The following is a 20,503-nucleotide window of genomic DNA, read 5'->3' as shown; positions in this document are numbered from 1 at the left end:
AAACAGGAAAAAAAATGTATTTAATACTTTAACAAAATGCAAAATAAAGTACCCAAGTTACAAAACATAAATTCCTTTGGTTCAAAATCACACCACTATTTTTACCTTCCAACGGCTACAGACATCATCCCCTCAAAATGAAGTCACACCATCCCCCTCATACTGAAGACATCATGCCAAAACTGTTTCACGCACCCCACCATTCAGTGGAACCGTGGGCAACTTACATGAAGCTGGGCTGTGGGGCAGGAAAAAGGCGAACAGGTTGGTCTGAAGGGAAAAGGGAGACTCTACACATGCAGAACAAGTCGATGGGGGAGTTCTCTGCTGGGTCACTATGGTATGAATCATACCGCTGTACATGCTACGTGAAACTGAGTCCCTTGGTACAATCACATATAAATACAGACAGTTCAGCCACCCTGAGCATTCCCAGGGAGAACAGAAACAAACAAACCAATACAGAGAAGCAGGGAGAGAAGCAATGGCACCAAGAGGCAGATCACAGAATACCAGAGAACATCCAGTCCAGATCCTTAGTTTTACAGACGGGGCGAATGAAGCCTAGAGAAGTGAAGTGTCTTACCAAGAGACCCACAGTTCACAGCAGTCGGTATTAGAACTCCATACTTTCTTTCAACGTGAGCAAGAAGAGAACAGGATGGAAGAGAAATTGCCGGGCCGCTAAGGCAGGGCCCAGAGCCGGGCTCTCACTGCAGTTCTTCTGTCTTTTGGGAAGAGTACCTATGTGGTCTTAAGGCTTTCCTGGGTGTCGCCCAAACTCTCAAGCACCAGGGGTCTTCTGGGTCTTTCTGGGGTCCCTGTGGCTCTGGGACCGAGGGATCCAAAGAAACTGAGAGCCAGGCCGGTTGACCAGGACGGAAGATAATGGTCTTTTAGCTGCTCCCCACCGATCTTAAAAGAGTCATAATCAGCTCAGAATACAAATGTAGCTACCTCAGCCTCGGCTACCGTCACCTAACTGGGGACAGAGAGAGGAATCATGGAGCTGGATTCTGCTAAAGGCTGAAAACGAATAGGAGTTTGCAAAGCACACTCTATTTTCTATCTAGCTGAATGAAGAAGAGGATAAATGAATACACGGAGACAACGGATGTTTGGTTCCATGAGAGATACTGGTTCTGTCACAGAGCCTTACTGAGGGTACACCTTCTTGTGCCACTCTGCTGGAACTGTGCAGTATCATACTGTGCCCCTGGCTAGGGAAATACAGGAGAGTCAGCGCAGATTCGAAGATTTAAATTAAATAATACGATTTGTCTGATGGGTAGAGATCTGCGGAAAAGGCAGGAAGCCATCCCCAGAGCAGCTCTTTTCTTTCACTTCTTTCTTCTTCCCGGTTCATGAACACAGTACACCAGATCCCGGAGCCATGAAGACGGAACCGCCGACACATCTCAAAACATGCATTTGAAGTGGTTCAAGCAACCTCTCTCACCATCGTGTCCCCTCCCAGCAGTCACTTCTTAGACAGGGAGGCAGCGGTCGACTGTGACTGCGAGATCTGACTGCACTTCTCAAAGATGACCTCGGCTGAGAGTTTAGGCAGCCCCTGATCCAGAGGGCACTCATCCACCAAGCTGTTCATGGGTGTGGGGGGCAGTGGGGGCTCCTCCTCATCTTGGCTCAGTCCAGGAACCAGGGAGTTACCTGCCCTGTCCAATTCCTTGTCTGCCTGCTCCCTGCACACACCCTCTGTCTCACGCTGCCCTGAAGGGATCTTCATGGAGTCAAAATACGCTGACAGGGCCTCCTGGAGCAGAGGCAGAAGTTTCTTCCGAGAGACCTGGGTGTTGCCCTGAAGATAGGCTTGGAGGTGAGGGTGGGTGCTTGGGGCAGGGGTTAGCTTCAGGGATGGAGAGTGGGAGTGTTCCAGCACTCCACAGATCTAAAGAGGAGACAAGATGGGGAGATGGTACATGAGGTGGGGAAGCAAACAGCTGCGGTTTCTAAGATAGAGACTTCTCTTACAGAGAAACATTTTTTTTTTAAATTAAATCATCCAGAGTTCAATATTATTGCTTCAGAAAAAAGCACATTAGCTAATACACATAGTATTTGGAAACAGAAGAAACATTTGAGATCATATATTTCGTTTTATTGATAAGTAAACCCAAGCCTGAAGAGCTTAAGTATCTGAGAGCAAAATCCCGTAGATGATGGGAGAGGCTGAACCTCTCAGAGGGTACTGGTATTACCCTCATTTACAGGTAGGGAGACAGAGGCTCAGATGGATTAAGTAATTGCCTGAGGTCATAGTTTAAACGAAGCAAAGCTGACACTTGAACCCAGGTCCACCACCAAAGCCAGTGTTCTAAATCACTCTTTTATATAATTTCTACCATAGGAGGGAGAGGAGAAGGGAGGGCACACTGAGAAGAGGGGTGCAGTGGGGAATCTTCAGGTATCTGCACAGCTTCAGAGGACAGCACAGAGGGGGTGTGGTGGGGAGAAGGCAGGGACATTTCAGAAGGTGGGAGAGGCACTTCCTATGGCCAAAGCACCCTTGCCTTCATGACATGATTAGTAAGAGCCACTGTTTGCTGCCTGCTTACTTTGTGCCCTGCAATGTGCTTTACATAAGATCTTGTGTTTAATGATCACATCAGACTAATCAGTGGGTGATATTATGCCATGTACAGACTCAGAAGTCAACTGACTTGCCTGAGCTCAAGGAGCAGGTAAGTGGCAAATCTGGGAGAGAAAACATGTCCTTCTGCCTTTTAAAACTGTAGTTCTTGGGGCACCTGGGTGGCTCAGTTGGTTAAGCATCTGCCTTCAGCTCAGGTCATGATCCCGGGACCCTGGGATCAAGCCCAGAATTGGGCTCCCTTTCAGCAGGGAGTGTTTCTCCCTCTCCATCTGCCTGCCACTCCCCCTGGTTGTGCGCTCTCTCTGTGTCAAATAAATAAATAAAACTGTAGTTCCTTCCACAGTGCCAAACTACCTTCCACTAAATGAAATTACATTTGCTTCCAGAAAAGGAAAGGGTGACATAACCTTCTTTGGAATCAAAAGATTATCTGACTGTATGCAAACCAGTCTTTGGTAGTCCTCACACTGCCCAAGAAATCCCAAACATTCCTGGACTTTTTTTTTTTTTTAAGATTTTATTTATTTATCCGACAGAGAGAGACAGTGAGAGAGAGAACACAAGCCGGGCGAGTGGGAGAGGGAGAAGCAGGCTTCCCGCAGAGCAGGGAGCCCAATGCGGGGCTCGATCCCAGGACCCTGGGATCATGACCTGAGCCGAAGGCAGACATTTAACGACTGAGCCACCCAGGTGCCCCCTGGACTGTCTTAAGCCCACTTTTAAATTCTTCCCTGGGCTAATCAGTAACCAACAGAGGAAAAGAAAGGGGAAGTAGTGGGAAAAGTGGCCAAACAGATCAGGAAAGAAAACAAACCTGCTCTTGGATTTCTTCTCTACAGAGTTAGCAGTAGATAGAGTAATTCATCCCTGCATGGGTAAGTAGTAGAAAAGGCATCTCTGGTGTTTCCCATTTTCAAGGCAATAGGGTAAAAAGAAAGGAACTGGTTTTCAGGGATGAGGAATTAATGATTAGACCAAGAATTGAGTTTTAACTCCAGATTTATGACACTGCTTTTTAATCTGACTTCAAGTTCCTTCAAACAGGAACTGTGTCTCTAATTGTCTTTGGAATCTTTCTTTCTCAACAACAGTATGATTAAGGATATTCACATGTAGAGAGAATGGGGAAAAGCGAGGAGGGAAGATTCGAGAAATAGGTCAAGGGACGTCTGTGTAAATACAAGAACCAAGGGGTGCCTGGGTGGCTCAGATGGTTGAGCATCTGCGTTTGGCTCGGGTCCTGATCTCCAGGTCCTGGGATCGAGTCCCATGTTGGGCTTCCTGCTCAGCAGGGAGTCTGCTTCTCCCTCTTCTTCTGCCTCTCCCCCTGCTTGTGGTCTCTCTGTCTCTCCCTCAAATGAATAAATAAAATCTTTAAAAAAAAATACAAGAACCAAGGACAGGTCTTTTTTTTTTTTAAAGATTTATTTATTTGAGAAAGAGAGAGCTCGTGCACACATGCGCACAAGTGTGTGCCCACGCAAGGGGGTGGGCAGAGGGGGGAGAATCTCGAGAATCACTGAGCCCGATGTGGGCCTCCATCCCACAACCCATAAGATCATGACCTGAGCAGAAATCAAGAGTCAGACAATATACTCAACAGACTGAGTCACCCGGTGCTCCCCAAGGACAGGTCTGTACAGCACAGGGTGGTGCGTACAAGCAGAGCTCCGTAGGGACTTCAGGCTGCAGAAGGGACAGACTCACCGTCATTCGGAGTGCTGCATGGGGACAGAAAATAGCCAGCTGCCGCACTGGCTCATTGTGAGTGTTGAAAAAGATAGTCATGGTGACCAGGACATCACAGTTGTGAGACTGGCAGAAAGCATGGAGATCTGCAATGAGGCCAGACCTCTGCAGAAAGGCCTGAAAGAGAAGAAACAGGGCAGTGGTAAGAGCTTCAGCCGGACCCTCTTTGTCACCAGCAACAAAACATGCTCACGAAGGGTTTCTTTCCATGTTAACCTGGAGCTTATACTCCATAAGAACAGTATCTCATATTGACTCTGTGTTATTTATGTGCTGGGAAGCAGCAGGTAGAACGGGGAGAATATAGGTTTTAGATTCAGAGAGAACTGGTTTGAAAATCAGCTCTATGACCTATTAGCTATATAATCAGGGAGTTGTATAGTAAGCTCCTCGGACTTGAGTTTCTTCATTTGTAAAAGGAGGCTAGAACCTTTATCAAAAGTGATTTTTTTTTTTTTTAAGATTTTATTTATTTGACAGAGAGAGAGAGAGCGAGAGCAGGAACACAAGCAGGGGGAGTGGGAGAGGGAGAAGCAGGCTTCCCGCTGAGCAGAGAGCATGATGCAGGGCTCAATCCCAGGACCCCGGGATCATGACCTGAGCCGAAGGCAGACTCTCAACGACTGAGCCACCCAGGTGCCCCAAAAGTGATTGTTTTAAAACTTAAAGCATGATCATGTAAGGAACATGCCTGGCACATACAAGGCTCTCCTGTTCTTGCCATCAAACAAGCAAGGCCTTTGCCTCGGAGCTATTTTTATTCTAAAACAGAACAATGGGGCATACCAATAACAACAGACACGGGATGCCTGCACCCGTGGCCCTTCGTTCTTTGCCAAACTCATCTTCTCCAGTCTCAGGTAGTATTTTTTCTACTGGATGATACTGCCAGCTATTTCAGGTCAGGGCTTTGCTCTATCCCTGGCATTTCTTTTTTTTTTTTATTTTTTTAAAAGATTTTATTTATTTATCTGAGACAGAGAGAATGAGAGAGACAGAGAGCACATGAGAGGGGGGAGGGTCAGAGGGAGAAGCAGACTCCCCGCCGAGCAGGGAGCCTGATGCGGGACTCGATCCCGGGACTCCAGGATCATGACCTGAGCCGAAGGCAGTCGCCCAACCAACTGAGCCACCCAGGCGCCCTCCCTGGCATTTCTAATGTGTCGATTTGTACTGTGTCAATGTATGCTACTTGGCAAGCCTTCTCTGTTCTTATGTTTGTTTCTCAAATGAGGCAGCAAGGGGAAAGACCAGGCTCTTTTGTTTTCTTGAAATTACTTAGTATTTAGTAGAAAGCTGTACAGACTATGAGGAAATGTGTTCAGATCAGGTTGTCAAATGATGTAAATCAATATGACATGGAACCAGGTAGTGAAATACCATTGTCAAAGTTATATTCAGTCACCCAGTCAACAAAATTTACTGAGTACCCACAATTGCCACGTACTGCAAAGGTGCTAGAGATACAGCAGAAACAAAAGAAACAGGGTCCTACCTCTGGTGGAGCTGATAAACTACCAGAGGAATATGGACAATAAGCAAGGAAACCATGAAATTGATTAGTTCAGTCCATTAAGTGCTACGAACAAAATTCAAAAACTGTTAGATTTTTGAGCACAGAGAATATTATGTCAATTACAGTGGTGAGGAAAAACCTCTTAAAAGAGGAGACATCTGAATTAAGACCTGAGTGATAAGAGCCAGCTCTGCAAAGGCAAAAGCCACTGCAAAGGCCCTGAGGTGTGAATGAGCTTAATGGTTCCAATGAACAGAAAGAAAATTAGTGTGGCTACAGCAGTGTGAGTGCAGGAGTGGGGCTGGAAGGAGATGAGGTCAGAGAGAGAGAGGCGAGGGCCAGATCAAGGAGGGCCCTGTAAACCACAGCAGGGCCTTTAAATTCTATTAGGAATGCAAAGAGGGACACCTGGGTGGCTCAGTCAGTTAAGCATCTGCCTTCAGCTCAGGTCATGATTCCAGGGTCCTGGGATGGAGCCCTGTGTCGGTCTCCCTGCTCAGCGGAGAGCCTGCTTCTCCCTCTCTCTCTGCCTGCCACTCCCCCTGATTGTGTGCTCTCTCTCTGTCAAATAAACAAACAAACAAACAAATAAATAAAAATCTTAAAAAAAAAAAAGGAATGCAATGAAAAGGCAGCAGAGGGAGAAGGCTGATGTGATCAACTTACATCTTTTTTGTTTTGTGTTTGTTTTTTTCAGACCTACATCTTATAAAGAGATCACTCTGGCCGTTGTGGGGAGAGTGGTTTGTAGGGTGCAAAAGAAGAAGTAGGGAAACCAGTATGCAGCCTATCACAGTGGTGCGGTGAGAGGTCATGGACTGTGGGAGTGCCAGCAGACATGACAGAAGGCACACAGGTACAAGACATATTATGGAGGGGAGCCAGGAGTGAGGAGCAAGGTTACGCACGTAACTGAGGGCTTTCTCTCCCACCCATACCTACACTTTGCTCTTACCTCCAAATCCATATATATTGCACTAATGGCCACCTTGGTGTCTTGTCTGGAGATGGTCTTCTGATCCTTTCTCAGCATCTGCTCAGTGGTCAGTCCTAGACAATGGATTTGAGACCAGGGGTCAAATAAGAGAGCCCAAGGTCCCCAGACCAGGAAGGTGAGGACACCAAGACAGGTCAAGGATGAGGAAAAACACAGCCTCTCTTTGAGGGGCAATGAATAGGGGAGATAACCAAGAATGTAACTACATAAGAAAAAATTATTTTAAATAACTGAGTCACAATAGTTGCTGTTTCCCCTTTCTGCATAGTTTTAACTTTCTACAAGTTCATGTGGTACTTTCCTTTTTTTATGTCAACAGGTGGTATCTGGGTAAAAAATTATGGAAGTTATTTTTGTTCTCCTCCTTTGTCCTTTGTATATTCACCCTCAATGTTTCTCCTGCTTCCCTAAACAATCATGTAGATCTCACTCAGATAATTTAGTATTCCTTCAGCAGATTTTACTTATATACCTATATTCTCTGATTAGACCAGAAACCTGAAACTCATATATTCCTCCTCTTCCTACCCAACAGCCAGGATAGAACAATCCAGTAAATGATTGATAAGTTCATGATCAGACTCACATACTACCTTGGTTCTCTCTGTTGTAAAGCTTAAATCATTATGCATGCTCTGAAATTGTTTCAATGGTGTTCAAGAATACAATGAACAATCAGGGCACCCAGGTGGCTCAGTTGGTTAAGCAGCAGACTCTTGATTCTAGCTTAGGTCTTGATCTCAGGGTCATGAGACCATGCTAAGCGTGGAGCCTGCTTAGGACTTTTTTCTCTCCCTCTGTGCCCCCACCCCCAAGTCTGCGCACTCTCTACTCTCTCTCTAAAAAAAGAAAAAAAGAATACAATGAACAAGTCTCGCCCATCTGTTTTCTCACGTGGAAGGGAGAGAAGTCAGTTTACTGTTTCATACCTGATATATCAAACTTTGCCTTTTGTAGAGAGTCAAAGATGTCATTCCTCTTGGGCAGATCTGGGAAGAGGGCCTCCAGTTTCTCCACATATTTGCTGTCTTTTGGGGTTGCCTTTCCAACTTTCAGGTCCATGTTGACACAATCCAGGATGATTGTTCCTGTGGAGACGAGACAAAACTCAAATCCTATGGCCTTCCATTCGCGACCACTAGAACACACATAACCCTCAAACCAGATGGACATAATAGAGAAGACCGTGTGGCAAACTCACTGAAAACAAAACAAGAAACTGGGACTATGTCTTGAGTAAGACTTCCCCAATCCAAATTAAAATGTAGGCAGGAAAATGGGGAAAAGGCAGAAAGGGTGCCTGAGCACCCCAATCATCAGAGATCTTGAAACCAAGTTAGAGAGAGATGACCTCCCTTCTGTAGGCCAAATTCCATTAAAGAAACTTAGAAGTCAGAAGAGATAGTCTAATCCAATTCTCTCTCTCTCTCTTTTTTTTTTTTACAAATGGAAAAAATGAGAACAAGAAAGGTGAAGAAACTTGCTCAAGGTCACATAACAACCTCCTGGACAGGAATGGTATTAGAATCCATTCCCTGCTTCTGTGGCTGGTTCTCTTTCCATCATACAATGCTGCAGTAGGCAGCCTCTAGGTCTGTGGTCCCGTGCTTCCTTTCTGCTTTCACCACAGCCTTTTTTTTTTTTTTAAAGATTTTAATTATTTATTTGACAGAGAGAGAGAACACAAGTAGGCAGAGTGGCAGGCAGAGGGAGAAGCAGGCTGTCGCTGAGCAGGGAGCCCAACGCGGGGCTTGATCCCAGGACCCTGAGATCACTACCTGAGTCGAAGGCAGATGCTTAACCGACTGAGCCACCCAGGCGCCCCTCACCACAGCCTTTTAATGTCTAATTGTCCCCTGAAAGGACCCAGCCTTTGAAATGGACGGGATAGCTTGGAGAGGGTATGATCAAGCTGGAAGTCTAGACTTTTCCATTCTCGGGAAAACTCTGTGGCTCAGTCGTTAAGCATCTGCCTTCAGCTCAGGTCATGATCCCGGGGTCCTGGGATCAAGTCTCACATCGCTTCCCCCTCTCCCACTCCCCCTGCTTGTGCTCTCTCTGACAAATAAATAAATAAAATCTTAAAAAAAAGAAAAAAGAATGAGGATCTAGACTTAAAAAAAAACAAGAGACTTTTCCCCTCTCCCGACCCGAAAGCCACCCTCACCGTGCAGAAGGGCTGCAGTCTGCCTGTCCAAGATCTCTGGTGCCCCCTGCAGGATTCTCTCGGTCACCAGGGTAGCACAGGACCCCACCAGCTCCACGGACATGGGGCAGGGAGGGCAGTGCCTCTGCTCGATGGGCCGATGGTCTAGCACCTCGGCTACCGCCTCCTCTAGGGCTGCGTCACCTCTGTGTGCAGAAGCGGGGGGTAGGGCAAAGAGAAGGAAAGATGGGTAGGGGCACTCCAGCCAGTTCTAACCAAATCTCCACCTCACCCATGAAGGAAAATGCACATCTTAGGCAAACATTCAGAACTTTGGTCACTTCTACCTCTGCCTCCCTGTTCTCAAGTCTTTTCCTACATGTTGTAACTGAAGTCATCTTTAAATAGTGTATAAGTGAATTTGGTGAAGTATCAGCTACAAGTATCTACAAGTATTTGATGTCCTTGGGAGTTGCCTTTCGGATTGACACCCTTGGCATCCAACATCTAAATCTCTCCTGTCATCTCAATCCACTTAATACCCAAATTCCACACAGTTCATCAGATTCCATGGCTTCTATCTTTTCTACACGCCCCCCACCACCACCATGGCTCTGCTACTGCCTTATTCTAGGCCCTCAGTATCTCTCATCTGGATTATTCCAACAGTTTCCTAACCAAAGACTGACCCCTGATCTTGGGGCCCCCCTGTGCTGTCCTCCACAAAGCTGCTGAATGATCATTTGAAAAATGCAGATTTGATTTTGTTAGGATCTGGAATAAATATAACTCCCAATAGTTCCCCACTACCCTAACACCAAGTCTTGTCTCCTTGGCAGGGCCTACAATCTGGCCCCCACTGACCTCCCTAGTCTCACCTCTTCCTCTGTCCTACTTCTCTGTCACATTTTATGCTCCAGCCATGCAAAACAAATTCCAATTCTGCCAATTTACCATGCTATTTCATGCCTGTCTGCCTTTGCTTATATTAATTCCTTTCTCTGCCTGGATGCTTTTCCTAACTATCTTGCCTCCCCACTCCAGGAGCAAACACTCAAGAGTGAGATCAAGGGTCAACTCTCTTAGGAAACCTTTCCTCACGCCCTCTACTCCCCTTGACTGTATTTAACTACCCATCCTTCGTGCACCTCTTGTCCTCTAGAGTGTCGGTTATCACACACCTCCAACACCCATCACAATGCAACTAATGAGATATTGCCTTATGTAGGAAATAATTTTGCTTTTTAAAAATTAAAAATAGAGTTGTAACCATTATTCAAAAGCTTCTATTACAATAAATCTGCCACAAAATAGTGATGCCAAAGGCAGCTTTAAATGATTTCTGAGTTCTCCTTTAGTTTCACCTCTCCATGTTTCTATTTCTTTTTGTTACTTGCATAACTGGAGAACTGACAATATTTTCTGTTGATTTTCTATATCTGATATGACCCAGCAATTACAATTAGCCTGTGAGATCCCGAGAGCAGAAATTCTTTCTTCCTCTCTTTATTTCTTAATCATCAGAACTCAACATGGCACATGATAAATATCGGCTTAACTTCCTTCTACTTACTTGGGTAAGACATGATGGTCAACAAGGATAAGAGTGAGTTGGCCAGCCTGGTGCAAGGCATGGAGGTCAATCTCATCCCGGAAAATCAAGAGGGACTCTGGAATGTTAATCTTCTGAAGGAAGAAAACATTGTCACCTCGTAGAGGTAGCTCAGAACGATTTATATTTAAGACTGGCACAAAGACTTCCTCAGCCTCTGTCGTCTGGATAAGGAAAGTGAAAAGAACACATGGCAATGTTTTGGAATAAACAGGAAAAATAACAAAATTATTGGGACTAAAGGAGATGTGATCTTGGGTAAGTCACTGACTTTCTCAAAGCCATAATTACCCAGTTGATAAAAAAATAAAAGGACCAGGACGCCTGGGTGGCTCAGGCGTTAAGCGTCTGCCTTCGGCTCAGGTCATGATCCCAGGTCCTGGGATCGAGCCCCTCACTGGGCTCCCTGCTCGGCGGGGAGCCTGCTTCTCCCTCTCCCACTACCCCTGCTTGTGTTCCCTCTCTCGCTGTGTCTCTCTCCTTCAAATAAATAAATAAAATCTTTAAAAAACAAAACAAATAAAAAAAAAAAGGACAACTCTTGCCCTCTCTCCTTCTTAGCATAACATGAAGGTCAACAAGGTAACTATTGGAAAAGACCTAGTTCTAGATGCTGCAGAGAAGGGATTATCAGTCCTCAAAAACTGACCTGGGCATGAGACCACTGGTACCCAGAAGAACTCAGTAAGTTTGAATATTGCTTTATGATTTACAATTTCTTCAAAATACATCTACTAATTTGATCCTCCCAGCAACATTGCAAAATAGTATCATTTCAGATTCTAGAGATGGTGACCTGAGACTCAGCAAAGTCAAGGAATTTAACTGACCCAAGACTAAATAGTGTTAAGTAGCAGAGCTGGGACTTGCATCCAGATCTTTTCATTCTAAGGGACTCTGTTGCTAAGTACTCACCTTTGCCAGGTAAAAAGCCAGGGCAAGAGCTGACACCATGGAGTCCAAGTCACAGGCTTCATTTCCCAGCACGATGTGTAGCGGCCGGGACTCCTGGTGAGGAAGGAGAATGGGACACTAGCAGAAGCATTTCTATTTCCATTTACCTTATATGTGAGCAGGGCTTCACACACCTCTTCTCACCGATCTTCACAGAGGAGGTAGATCAGATAATCTTACAGGTCCTCATTTCATGGATGAGGAAATGGCTGAGAGGCCACCCATGTTTAGCTAAATTTAAGCATTCCATACATATCCAGTAAGTAGAAACGTGCCCTTTCTCCTACTACACCATCTCCTTGATTATCAACTTAAAAAAGAATAGCAGTAAATAAATCTCGAACTTCTTATGCTTCCTTGGGCACTTGAGAAATCAAAGGTAGAGCAGTTGAGGTAGCTGATGTTCTCAAGCCATATCAACCCCAGTTTGTTTTTCTGGTCTTTGACTCCTGCCATTTTCAAAATAGGGAAAAGCATCCTTATACTTCTAAATCATAAGAGGTGAAGAGCTCTTGAAAATGAAGGTAAAAATAAAATCTAGTCCAGTTACCCAGCCCATGAAAACTCCCCCAACCCTGAGAAGCCTCAATGATAAGCAGATACACTTGATGATAAGCAGTCTCACTACCCAGGACACAGACACTTTCCCCAGCAGGTTCAAATTAAAACAAGAACAGTTGGGCGCCTGGGTGGCTCAGGCATTAAGCGGCTGCCTTCGGCTCAGGTCATGATCCCAGGTCCTGGATCGAGCCCCATATCAGGCTCCCTGCTCCGCGGGAAGCCTGCTTCTCCCTCTCCCACTCCCCCTGCTTTTGTTCTTGCTCTTGCTGTGTCTTTCTCTGTCAAATAAATAAAATCTTTAAAAAAAAAACAAAAACAAGAACAGCTGCTGCTGCTGGAACTTTTATTTTTATAATTTATTTTTATAATTTATTATTTACTATTATTTTTAAGTAATCTTTACACCAAATGTGGGGCTCGAACTCATGAGCCTGAGATCACGAATTGCATGCTCCACCGACTGAGCCAGCCAGGAGCCCTGGAACTTTTATTTTTAAAGCTTGAAAAATCCAGCTATTAATAAGAACCGAGGAAGGAGGAATATCTGCTATTCCTAACCTTGTTCTCTTGCATCTCCCTAGCTGTCAGAATCTTAAATAAAATACATTAAAACCACAGTGCCCACAATAGCAGAGACAAAGCAGGGTTTTGCTTTGTTGGAAACATTTATTTTATTGAGTGTGCCGTGCATTGCTGTAATATTTTTACATGCATGAACTAACCATTTAATCTTCAAAACAACCCCAAAGAGGTAGGTACTTTAAGAATTATTATTTCAGGGACGCCTAGGTGGCTCAGTTGGTTATCTCTGTTTTGAAGATGAGGAAACTGAGCACAGAAAGGTTGAGGTAGGGACACCCGGGTGGCTCAGTTGGTTAAGCATCTGCCTTCGGCTCAGGTCATGATCCTGGGATCCTGGGATCCAGCCCTGCACTGGGATCCTTGCTCAGCAGGGAGCCTGTTTCTCCCTCTGCCTGTCGCTCCCCCTGCTTGTGCTCTCTCTCTCTGACAAATAAATAAACAAAAATCTTAAAAGAAAAGAAAGGAATTATTATTTCATTCCAGGAATGAGCATTCTGCCAGATATGATGAGACCATAAAGTCCATGGCTCAGCTTAGGGCACAAGAATTCTCTCTTACCAGTTTATTTTTGAACTTCTATCTCAGCGTGCTTCTGACAGAGGAAGAGATAAGAGATAAAATGAGACATACCAGTTATAGCAGAGTTTCCTAATTTCAGTACTACTGGCATTTTGGACTGGATCATTTGTTGTGGGGGGGGGCTGTCCTGTGCGAGGGAGGATGTTTGGCAGCATCCCCGGATTCCACCCACTAGATGCCAGTAGCACCCTCAGGAATGACATCAAAAATGTCTCCAGATTTGCCAAATATTCCTGGGGGCAAAAATCACCACCAGCCGAGAACTACTGGGTTACAGACAGGTGAAAATCCAAACAATCTGACTTCTTCAATCAGGAAAGATTTGCTAGATGCAAGAGTTTCAGAAAGTAGGAAAGGGGTTCAGGGGAGCAAAACACAGCAATCAACAGTTATCAAGTAATGTAACTATAGGAGGAAAGGGAATCTAGGTGAACCTAGAATCATCTTGCCTCTTTGGCTGTTACCCACTCCCCTCGCTTCCCCAGGAAGCTACAGCCAGAAAGGTACAACTTTATAAGACTTCTAGTGGCATAAATTGCCCTATCTGGTGCCATAAATTGCCCTAAATAGATTTTTTTTTTAAGTTTTATTTAAGCAATCTCTATACCCAACATGGGGCTCCAACTCACAACCCAGAGATCAAGAGTCAGATGCTCTTCCAACTGAGCCTGTCACGTGCCCCAGGTTTCTGTTTTTAAACCACCTTTTTCTGCATCTCCTACTCCCAACCCCCAGAGAAGTACAAAAGGCAGAGGTTACCCGTCGAGGTTTTGCAGAGAGGACTTCTGGGGAAAGTTTGCCCTTAGGTTCTTCCCTGCACCCGTTTCTCTAAGCCTACCTCACAAGGGTGGCAGCCCAGACCCGCCCATACTGAACAGTAGGGGAGAGCGGAGATTCTTTCCAATATTAAACTCTTTTCCTACATTATACAAGAATTCAGTCCTACAGTAACTCCTCTAACTTGCAATTCCTCCTCCAGGTACCAGAGAAAGTCCCCCTGTTTCCTGGATACCAAGAACTGCCCAGATGGCTGTGGACCAAAGTGGCAACAAAGCACTCGACGTAAGTGGCTGCAGAGATAACGAGCTCACTGAAGCAGTAAGGCGGGCACCATGTTCCCTAGAAAGGGAACCGTATCATAAACACGCATGGCCATATGGTTCTGACTCTGGAGAAAAAAGGGATGCGGAACGGAGAAAAGGCAGAGCAAACGGGACAGACCTAGTGCTGGGCCCCCAAAGAAACTTTCCAAAACTCACATTAGTGCTGCTTCAGCTGAATCAGGACCGGTCAGATCCCCAGCATGGAGAAGGCTAAGCAGAAAAGCAGAAAGAAGGGACCACATACCACTAAGTCTGTGACTCTGAGGAGAAATGAAATCCACAAGAAGGTGAACAACTAATCCCTTGCTCAGGCAAGCCAAGAGAGCAGCCACAAGGAATGAATACAAAAGCAATCCTCTGGGACTTTTGCCATATCTTGGAAAGGACTGAGCAGGGGCTGTGGTGGCCTTCCTTTCCCTGTCAGGGCCCACCACCACCCCAGCCTGTCCGGTCTATGCACCACCCACAAAACGCGCTGTGCATATTCCCAGCTCTGACCTTCGCACTCTGTTCTCTGTCAGAAAGCAGCAGAACTGCCATTTGAAGAGACCACAGACTAGGCTAAATCCCTGCTCTGCTGCTGCTCCTTTTCCTTCTTCTTCTTCTTCTTTTTTTTTTTTTAAAGATTTTATTTATTTGATAGAGAGAGAGAGAGCGCACAAGCAGGGGGAGCGGCAGGCAGAGGGAGAAGCAGGCTCCCCACTGAGCAGGGAGCCCGATGTGGGACTCAATCCCAGGACCCTGGGAATCATGACCTGAGCAGACGCCCAACGGTTGGAGCCACCCAGGCACACCCCCCACCCCCAGCTCTGCTTCTTACTTGTTGTGGGACTTGGGCCTCTCTAAGCTTCATTTTTGGTTTTAAAAATGATAATACTGTAACCAGTTTCATGAAGTTGTTATGAGGATTAAATGAGATAGCCTGTAAGTGCCTACTCGGTGGTTAGAAAGATGAGCTGCCTTCCATCTTCTTTCTCTACCCTTCTTTCTCTACCCATCCATTCATGCCACCTAAAGCCCCTGTCTCTGTGTCGCCTTCCCTTTCCACCCAGACCACAGCAATCCTCCTCCTCCAGACCTCCAGCTGCCAGCACTCATATGGAACTCCTACCTTAAGGAACTCGCTATCTTTTCGTGGGCATGTATCTTAATCTTGAACATAGTTTATGACTTCGGCGACTAAACATTCTGTTGTTCAAACAGGGACACTTTGAGAATGAAAAGGGATGCAATAAATGGTTATGTGCGAATAAACTAAAACTGTCCTGGGCTGCCCGACTTATAAGGCACCCTTCTCTTCATTTAGGAAAAACGTGTAACTCTTAACCCCCACCCCACCGCATCCTCCACCAGCTGAGAGCACAAGCGAAATAATCTCGCTTTTCTGACCATCAGAGGAAAGGATGAGGGCAGATACAGCTATACTTAGAGCATGAGGAAACCTGAGCTGCCAATGGAAGAAATACAATCTGAGAGCCCCAAGTAAATATAAACTTTTCTTCCTAACAAAGAAACCAATAAACAAAAAAACCACCCAAACCCACTAGTCACAATGACTAGATCCTGATGCTCTTTGTGACCTCAATGCGGGGAGTGAGGATGGGCTCTAGGGCTGGCAAAAGCAACTACCAGCCTTCTGAAGCTGAATATGGTCTGGCGCCTCCTCTACAAAATAGTTAATGAGGGAGGAAAAAAAGGAGACAGGGAGCCAGAGATAGAGAAGCCCTCCCAGCAGAGAAAATGGTACCGATACTGACGAAAGGACTATGGTGTCTTCAGGATAGCCAGCCACTCCCGATTCCTGCCTTCCGCAATGAGCAGTGCAGACAACGCGGATTATCTGAAGGCTGCTGGATGAATACCTACACTTGAACGCGGCTCCACCCTGAAGCAAAGGTTTTTCCCCACTAGTAGTGAAAGATGAGTCACCATGAATAGGACATTTAGTTAAACAGGATTTCTTTCTTTCTTTTTTTTTTTTTTTTTAAAGATTTTATTTATTTGACAGACAGAGACACAGTGAGAGAGGGAACACAAGCAGGGGGAGTGGGAGAGGAAGAAGCAGGCTTCCTGCTGAGCAGGGAGCCTGATGCGGGGCTCGATCCCAGGACCCTGGGATCATGACCTGAGCCGAAGGCAGACGCTTAACGACTGAGCCACCCAGGCGACCCAGGATTTCTTTTAAATGGAACATCCTACTATCGTTGTGGCAGAGGCTGCAGAAAATGTCTCTGGTATCAGATGCCAGAGAAAAAAATCTGGTATCAACAGGAGAGTTGGCTGGTTATAAGCTGTCTCTATCCTGTGTAAAAGTCAAGCATCCACATTTCCCGAAAAGTTAACATAGCTTAACAGAAACACTCAAACTTAACAGAATCTGTCTAAATCATGTCTTTCTTTACACAGGAAACAACAGTGCGGCCTCTGGGGAACGGGATGAGGAGACGAAGAAAAGATCTTGTTCTTTTTCATTTCATATCTTCTTTGTATTTAGGTTTTTTCACTGTGTGCATTTACCACTTCTATAATTAAAAGCTATCTAAGTTGTTGGCCACCACCTGTACGTCCTGCCACCAGTTCCTCCACTAACATTCCTAGAGTCCGGTTTTCTCATTTCTCCCAGCCCTGGCTAGGCTGTGTGATAAGAAGAACTCTAAGACACAACCTCACCTTCACAAGTTCAGAAAAAGAAAGATCTAGATCTTGCTCCTTAGGAGATGAATGCAGGCAAAAAAAGGTCAGGATACCAGCAATACCGGAAAAACCCAGTATTTTTCAGCTTCATACTGCTGTAGGAGATATGCTGTTAACCTGGGGGGACTCTAAAGCATAGATGCTGAAAGATAGATGCATGCAATGAAAGGCTATTTGGTGAGGTTTCGGGTCCAAGGGCTCTTTACCAAATGGTGGAAAGGAGACCCCTCATTTGGGTTATTATGGGGAAAAAAATTCCACTGCTTAGCACTCAGAACAGTGCCACAAAGATTCTACATTGGTCCTCCAATGAGCTCCCAGTGGTGGAAATCAGAGGTAACCAAACGAAATGGTTCCAAATTGCCCTATGCATTATATCAACTTTCCCCAAACCTGTATTTCAGAAGGAAAAATTTGGTGCAATTGGTAATATTAAAATTGTCCTTCACCCCTATGCTGAAGCAGCCGAGTCCACAGAAGTAAATTAGGTGACTTTTAGGATTTGTTAAAGACCGGAATTTATCGGCCAGGGGAATTTGCAGAGTTTAAGACACTTAGAAAGGAAAGCATAGTCAACCATCCGTCTAGGTCTCCACATGGGCAGTGTAACTTGAAGTGGGGGGGGCCAGGTGACCTCCTAGAGCCTCTCTGCTAACTGGGAATAGCAGCCAAATGAAATGCTGCCTGACCAGTCCGCATGGCTGGGAGATTCCAACTAGCTCAGAGTACCAAAAATACGCCACAGTAAGTACCAAAAGTAAGTCAAGCTTATAGTTTTCATTCCAAACACACTTTGGGCTTATCCCTTCCAGGCGGGGGATTCTTACGTAATTTATGTGCGTTAAGGCCACAGAAGAAAACTGGAGGCAAAGGAATGCAAGTTTTGGGTCAACAACACATATGCCTATAGTATTGAGCACGTTTAGCTTAAGAACAGATTTAAAGTTATGATTAGGGCGCCTGGGTGGCTCAGTCGGTTAAGCGACTGCCTTCGGCTCAGGTCATGATCCCAGAGTCCTGGGATCGAGTCCCACATCGGGCTCCTGGCTCAGCGGGAAGCCTGCTTCTCCCTCTGACCCTCTCCCCTCTCATGCTCTTTCCCTCAAATACATAAATAAAATCTCAAAAAAAAAAAAAAAAAGTAAAACATGATTCTCTAATCTAGAATGAGTTCCACACGCCAGACAGAAACAGCTCTTCTAAAGCAGTAAGGCCGTGGGCCCAGGTTCTCTCGCACCTCCGGGGCTCACCGGGAGGCCAATGGGCCAAGGAGGCCGGGTGAGTGGTGAACTGAAAGAGGGGCGGGGAGAAAAGGATAAATACACCTCGCGCGGCACTACAGCCGACGGCACAGCCGCTCCACCTTTTGACGGAACTGACACAGGCGACAGTGAGCAGAGGCTCAGATGCAGGTCCCACATCCACGATTCCTCCTCGCTGCTCTTGGGGAGACCCCAAAGGCAGCAGCCAAAACCCGGGAGACGGAGCAGCATTCCCCAGAGCTAGGTTCTCGTTCCTCACTCCCCCCGGCCCCAAGCTTGATCCGATCCCAAGCCCCCTCCCCACAATTCCGTGTTCCCTCCCCACACCGTCGGGGCTCCCCAGATCCCACATCTTCGTTCTTTCTGGACCTCATGCTTCATTCCTTACGATCACAGACCGGGATTCGTTACCTGCAGAGCGGCTCGACAACCCTGCAGGTAGTCCTCCATGGTGAAGTCCCAGGTGTGCCACCGCCCCTGTCCGTGGAGAGGATACCAGAAGAATGCGCCCCGCCCGGGACTCAGGGGCTAGGGGCGAAAGTCAGGAGGCGGGACTCGAACCCGCCACACAGCGATTCGGCCCCAACCCCCGCAGGAAGTGCGTAATCCGGCGCTCCTGGAGTCCGACGTCGCCCCGCCCCCAGCGGCGGAGGCGGAGCTCCGCGCCCAGAGACTCACGGGACCCCCTTCCCAGAGGCGCGAAGCGGGGCGTGGCGCAGGGCGTCCTGGGAAACGTAGTCTAGGAGCTCCGAAATGGCCCCAAGAATGGAGGGAAAGAGAATTTTCCGAGATTACTCATTTGACAGGGAAATGTATATGTGTCACAGTAACCTATGTTTGTGGCATCTAAACTTTCCCTTTCGAGTCAGGCTAAGTATAGCATCTTTCCATATATTACACCGAGCATCTGGGGTTGACATCTTAAATTACAAAAGCAAAAACAGTCTTCCTTTCTCGGATTCTCCCCTTTACCAAACTGACCCATTGCCGCCAATTTTCTGCTGTCCATGTTATAAAAACATTAAAATAATCTTCTGACTCCTCTTCTTAATACCTACGGTCTCTTGCCAATTCCTGCTGCTACTTCCTTTACAATTCAGTAGTAGCCTGTTTGTCTACAGCCTCAGCAAATGACTCTTCCTTTTTCTGGACTGTTGTAACCTGGGTTTTTTGCTCCCTGCCTCCCTAATTGTTCAAACTGCCCTTTCAGCCTTCAGAGTTGCTTGAAGTTTCATCCTGCGGCAGCCCTGTAAGTCAAGTTAGGAGGGCCCTTCAGAATGTAGAGCTGGGTTCCAACCTCCCTTAACTGCTGCCTTCCAGCCCCACGGTAATGCAGAGTACTGCAAATAAGTGTACTCTCATCATCAAATGCCTCCTCCTTTATTGATCCAACCCTTTATTTCTTACTGCCAGCTTTTCCTGCTCCCCCCTCTTCCTGGCCCCCCCAAGAATTGAAAGGAGGTGACCCATGAGAAGCTGAGGACTGTGCTGGGAGCAAGGACCGGAGCACAGGGGTATTGGATCTCCTGCTTGCTCAGCTAGTTCTCTCCCTGCTGCCTCTCTTCCCAGAGCCTAGGGAGTCTTCCACACCTTCTGCCCAACCAGTTCCATTTCTAGACACACACACACACACACACACAAAGATACAGTAAGGGCTTGGAAAGTAGCAGGATTTTTTTAACTTTAAATGAGTAAATATGCAAATATCATGCTCTTTGGCCCTGCTTCTGTGGATTCAGAGCAAAGGCCTGCCAAACCCACTGAGAAAGCCCAAATCCAACCAGCCGCTGCTGTCCAGCCTTGCTCCTCCCCACAATCAGCAAGGGCACTTGCTCTTCCCTATTCTCACCAGAGAGGCACAAGCGCTCCGTCCCTTCCAGCAGCAGGCGGAGGGAAGAGAAAGGGTCTGTTGTTTTTCTCTCCTTGTTTCTCTCTCTCTCTCACTGCTGATCACCAAGCTGCTGACCAGGTCAGAAAGCCCTGATGGAAATTCTCCAGTGCTGGGCAAGCCCCTCCTCCTCCAGGGAGCTTGTCCTTGACTAATTTTTCTTTGTCCCGATGGGAAAAAAGAGAGAGAAAGAAAAAAGAAAAACCACAAACTTCCTTTGAAAACCAGCTTGTAGTCAGGGCCTGG

At 46.3% G+C, this 20,503-nt stretch overlaps 1 protein-coding gene across 3 annotated transcripts; it reads right to left on the bottom strand.

Annotated features, from left to right (window-relative positions):
- Positions 1–2: 2 nt before the first annotated feature.
- On the bottom strand, positions 3–20,326 carry PRUNE1 (prune exopolyphosphatase 1). 3 transcript variants are annotated; one of them, XM_081815927.1, is made up of 8 exons: positions 20,219–20,326; positions 11,550–11,642; positions 10,596–10,798; positions 9,044–9,228; positions 7,806–7,964; positions 6,835–6,929; positions 4,322–4,480; positions 3–1,909 (listed from the first exon to the last, which is right to left on the bottom strand). In XM_081815927.1, the coding sequence occupies exons 2-8, from the start codon at positions 11,586–11,588 to the stop codon at positions 1,481–1,483; spliced, it is 1,269 nt and encodes a 422-aa protein (XP_081672053.1). In that variant the 5' UTR covers positions 11,589–11,642; positions 20,219–20,326; the 3' UTR covers positions 3–1,480. The 3 variants fall into 3 exon arrangements, with proteins under 3 accessions (XP_081672053.1, XP_006728408.1, XP_081672054.1); XM_006728345.3 differs by lacking the exon at positions 20,219–20,326 and adding an exon at positions 18,781–18,990; XM_081815928.1 differs by lacking the exons at positions 9,044–9,228; positions 20,219–20,326.
- Between the last annotated feature and the right edge of the window lie 177 nt (positions 20,327–20,503).

Source organism: Leptonychotes weddellii, chromosome 4, assembly GCF_054177405.1.
Source record: "Leptonychotes weddellii isolate Sample4059 chromosome 4, ASM5417740v2, whole genome shotgun sequence".
Taxonomy (NCBI): domain Eukaryota; kingdom Metazoa; phylum Chordata; class Mammalia; order Carnivora; family Phocidae; genus Leptonychotes; species Leptonychotes weddellii.
This window is presented reverse-complemented; position numbering and strand designations above follow the sequence as displayed.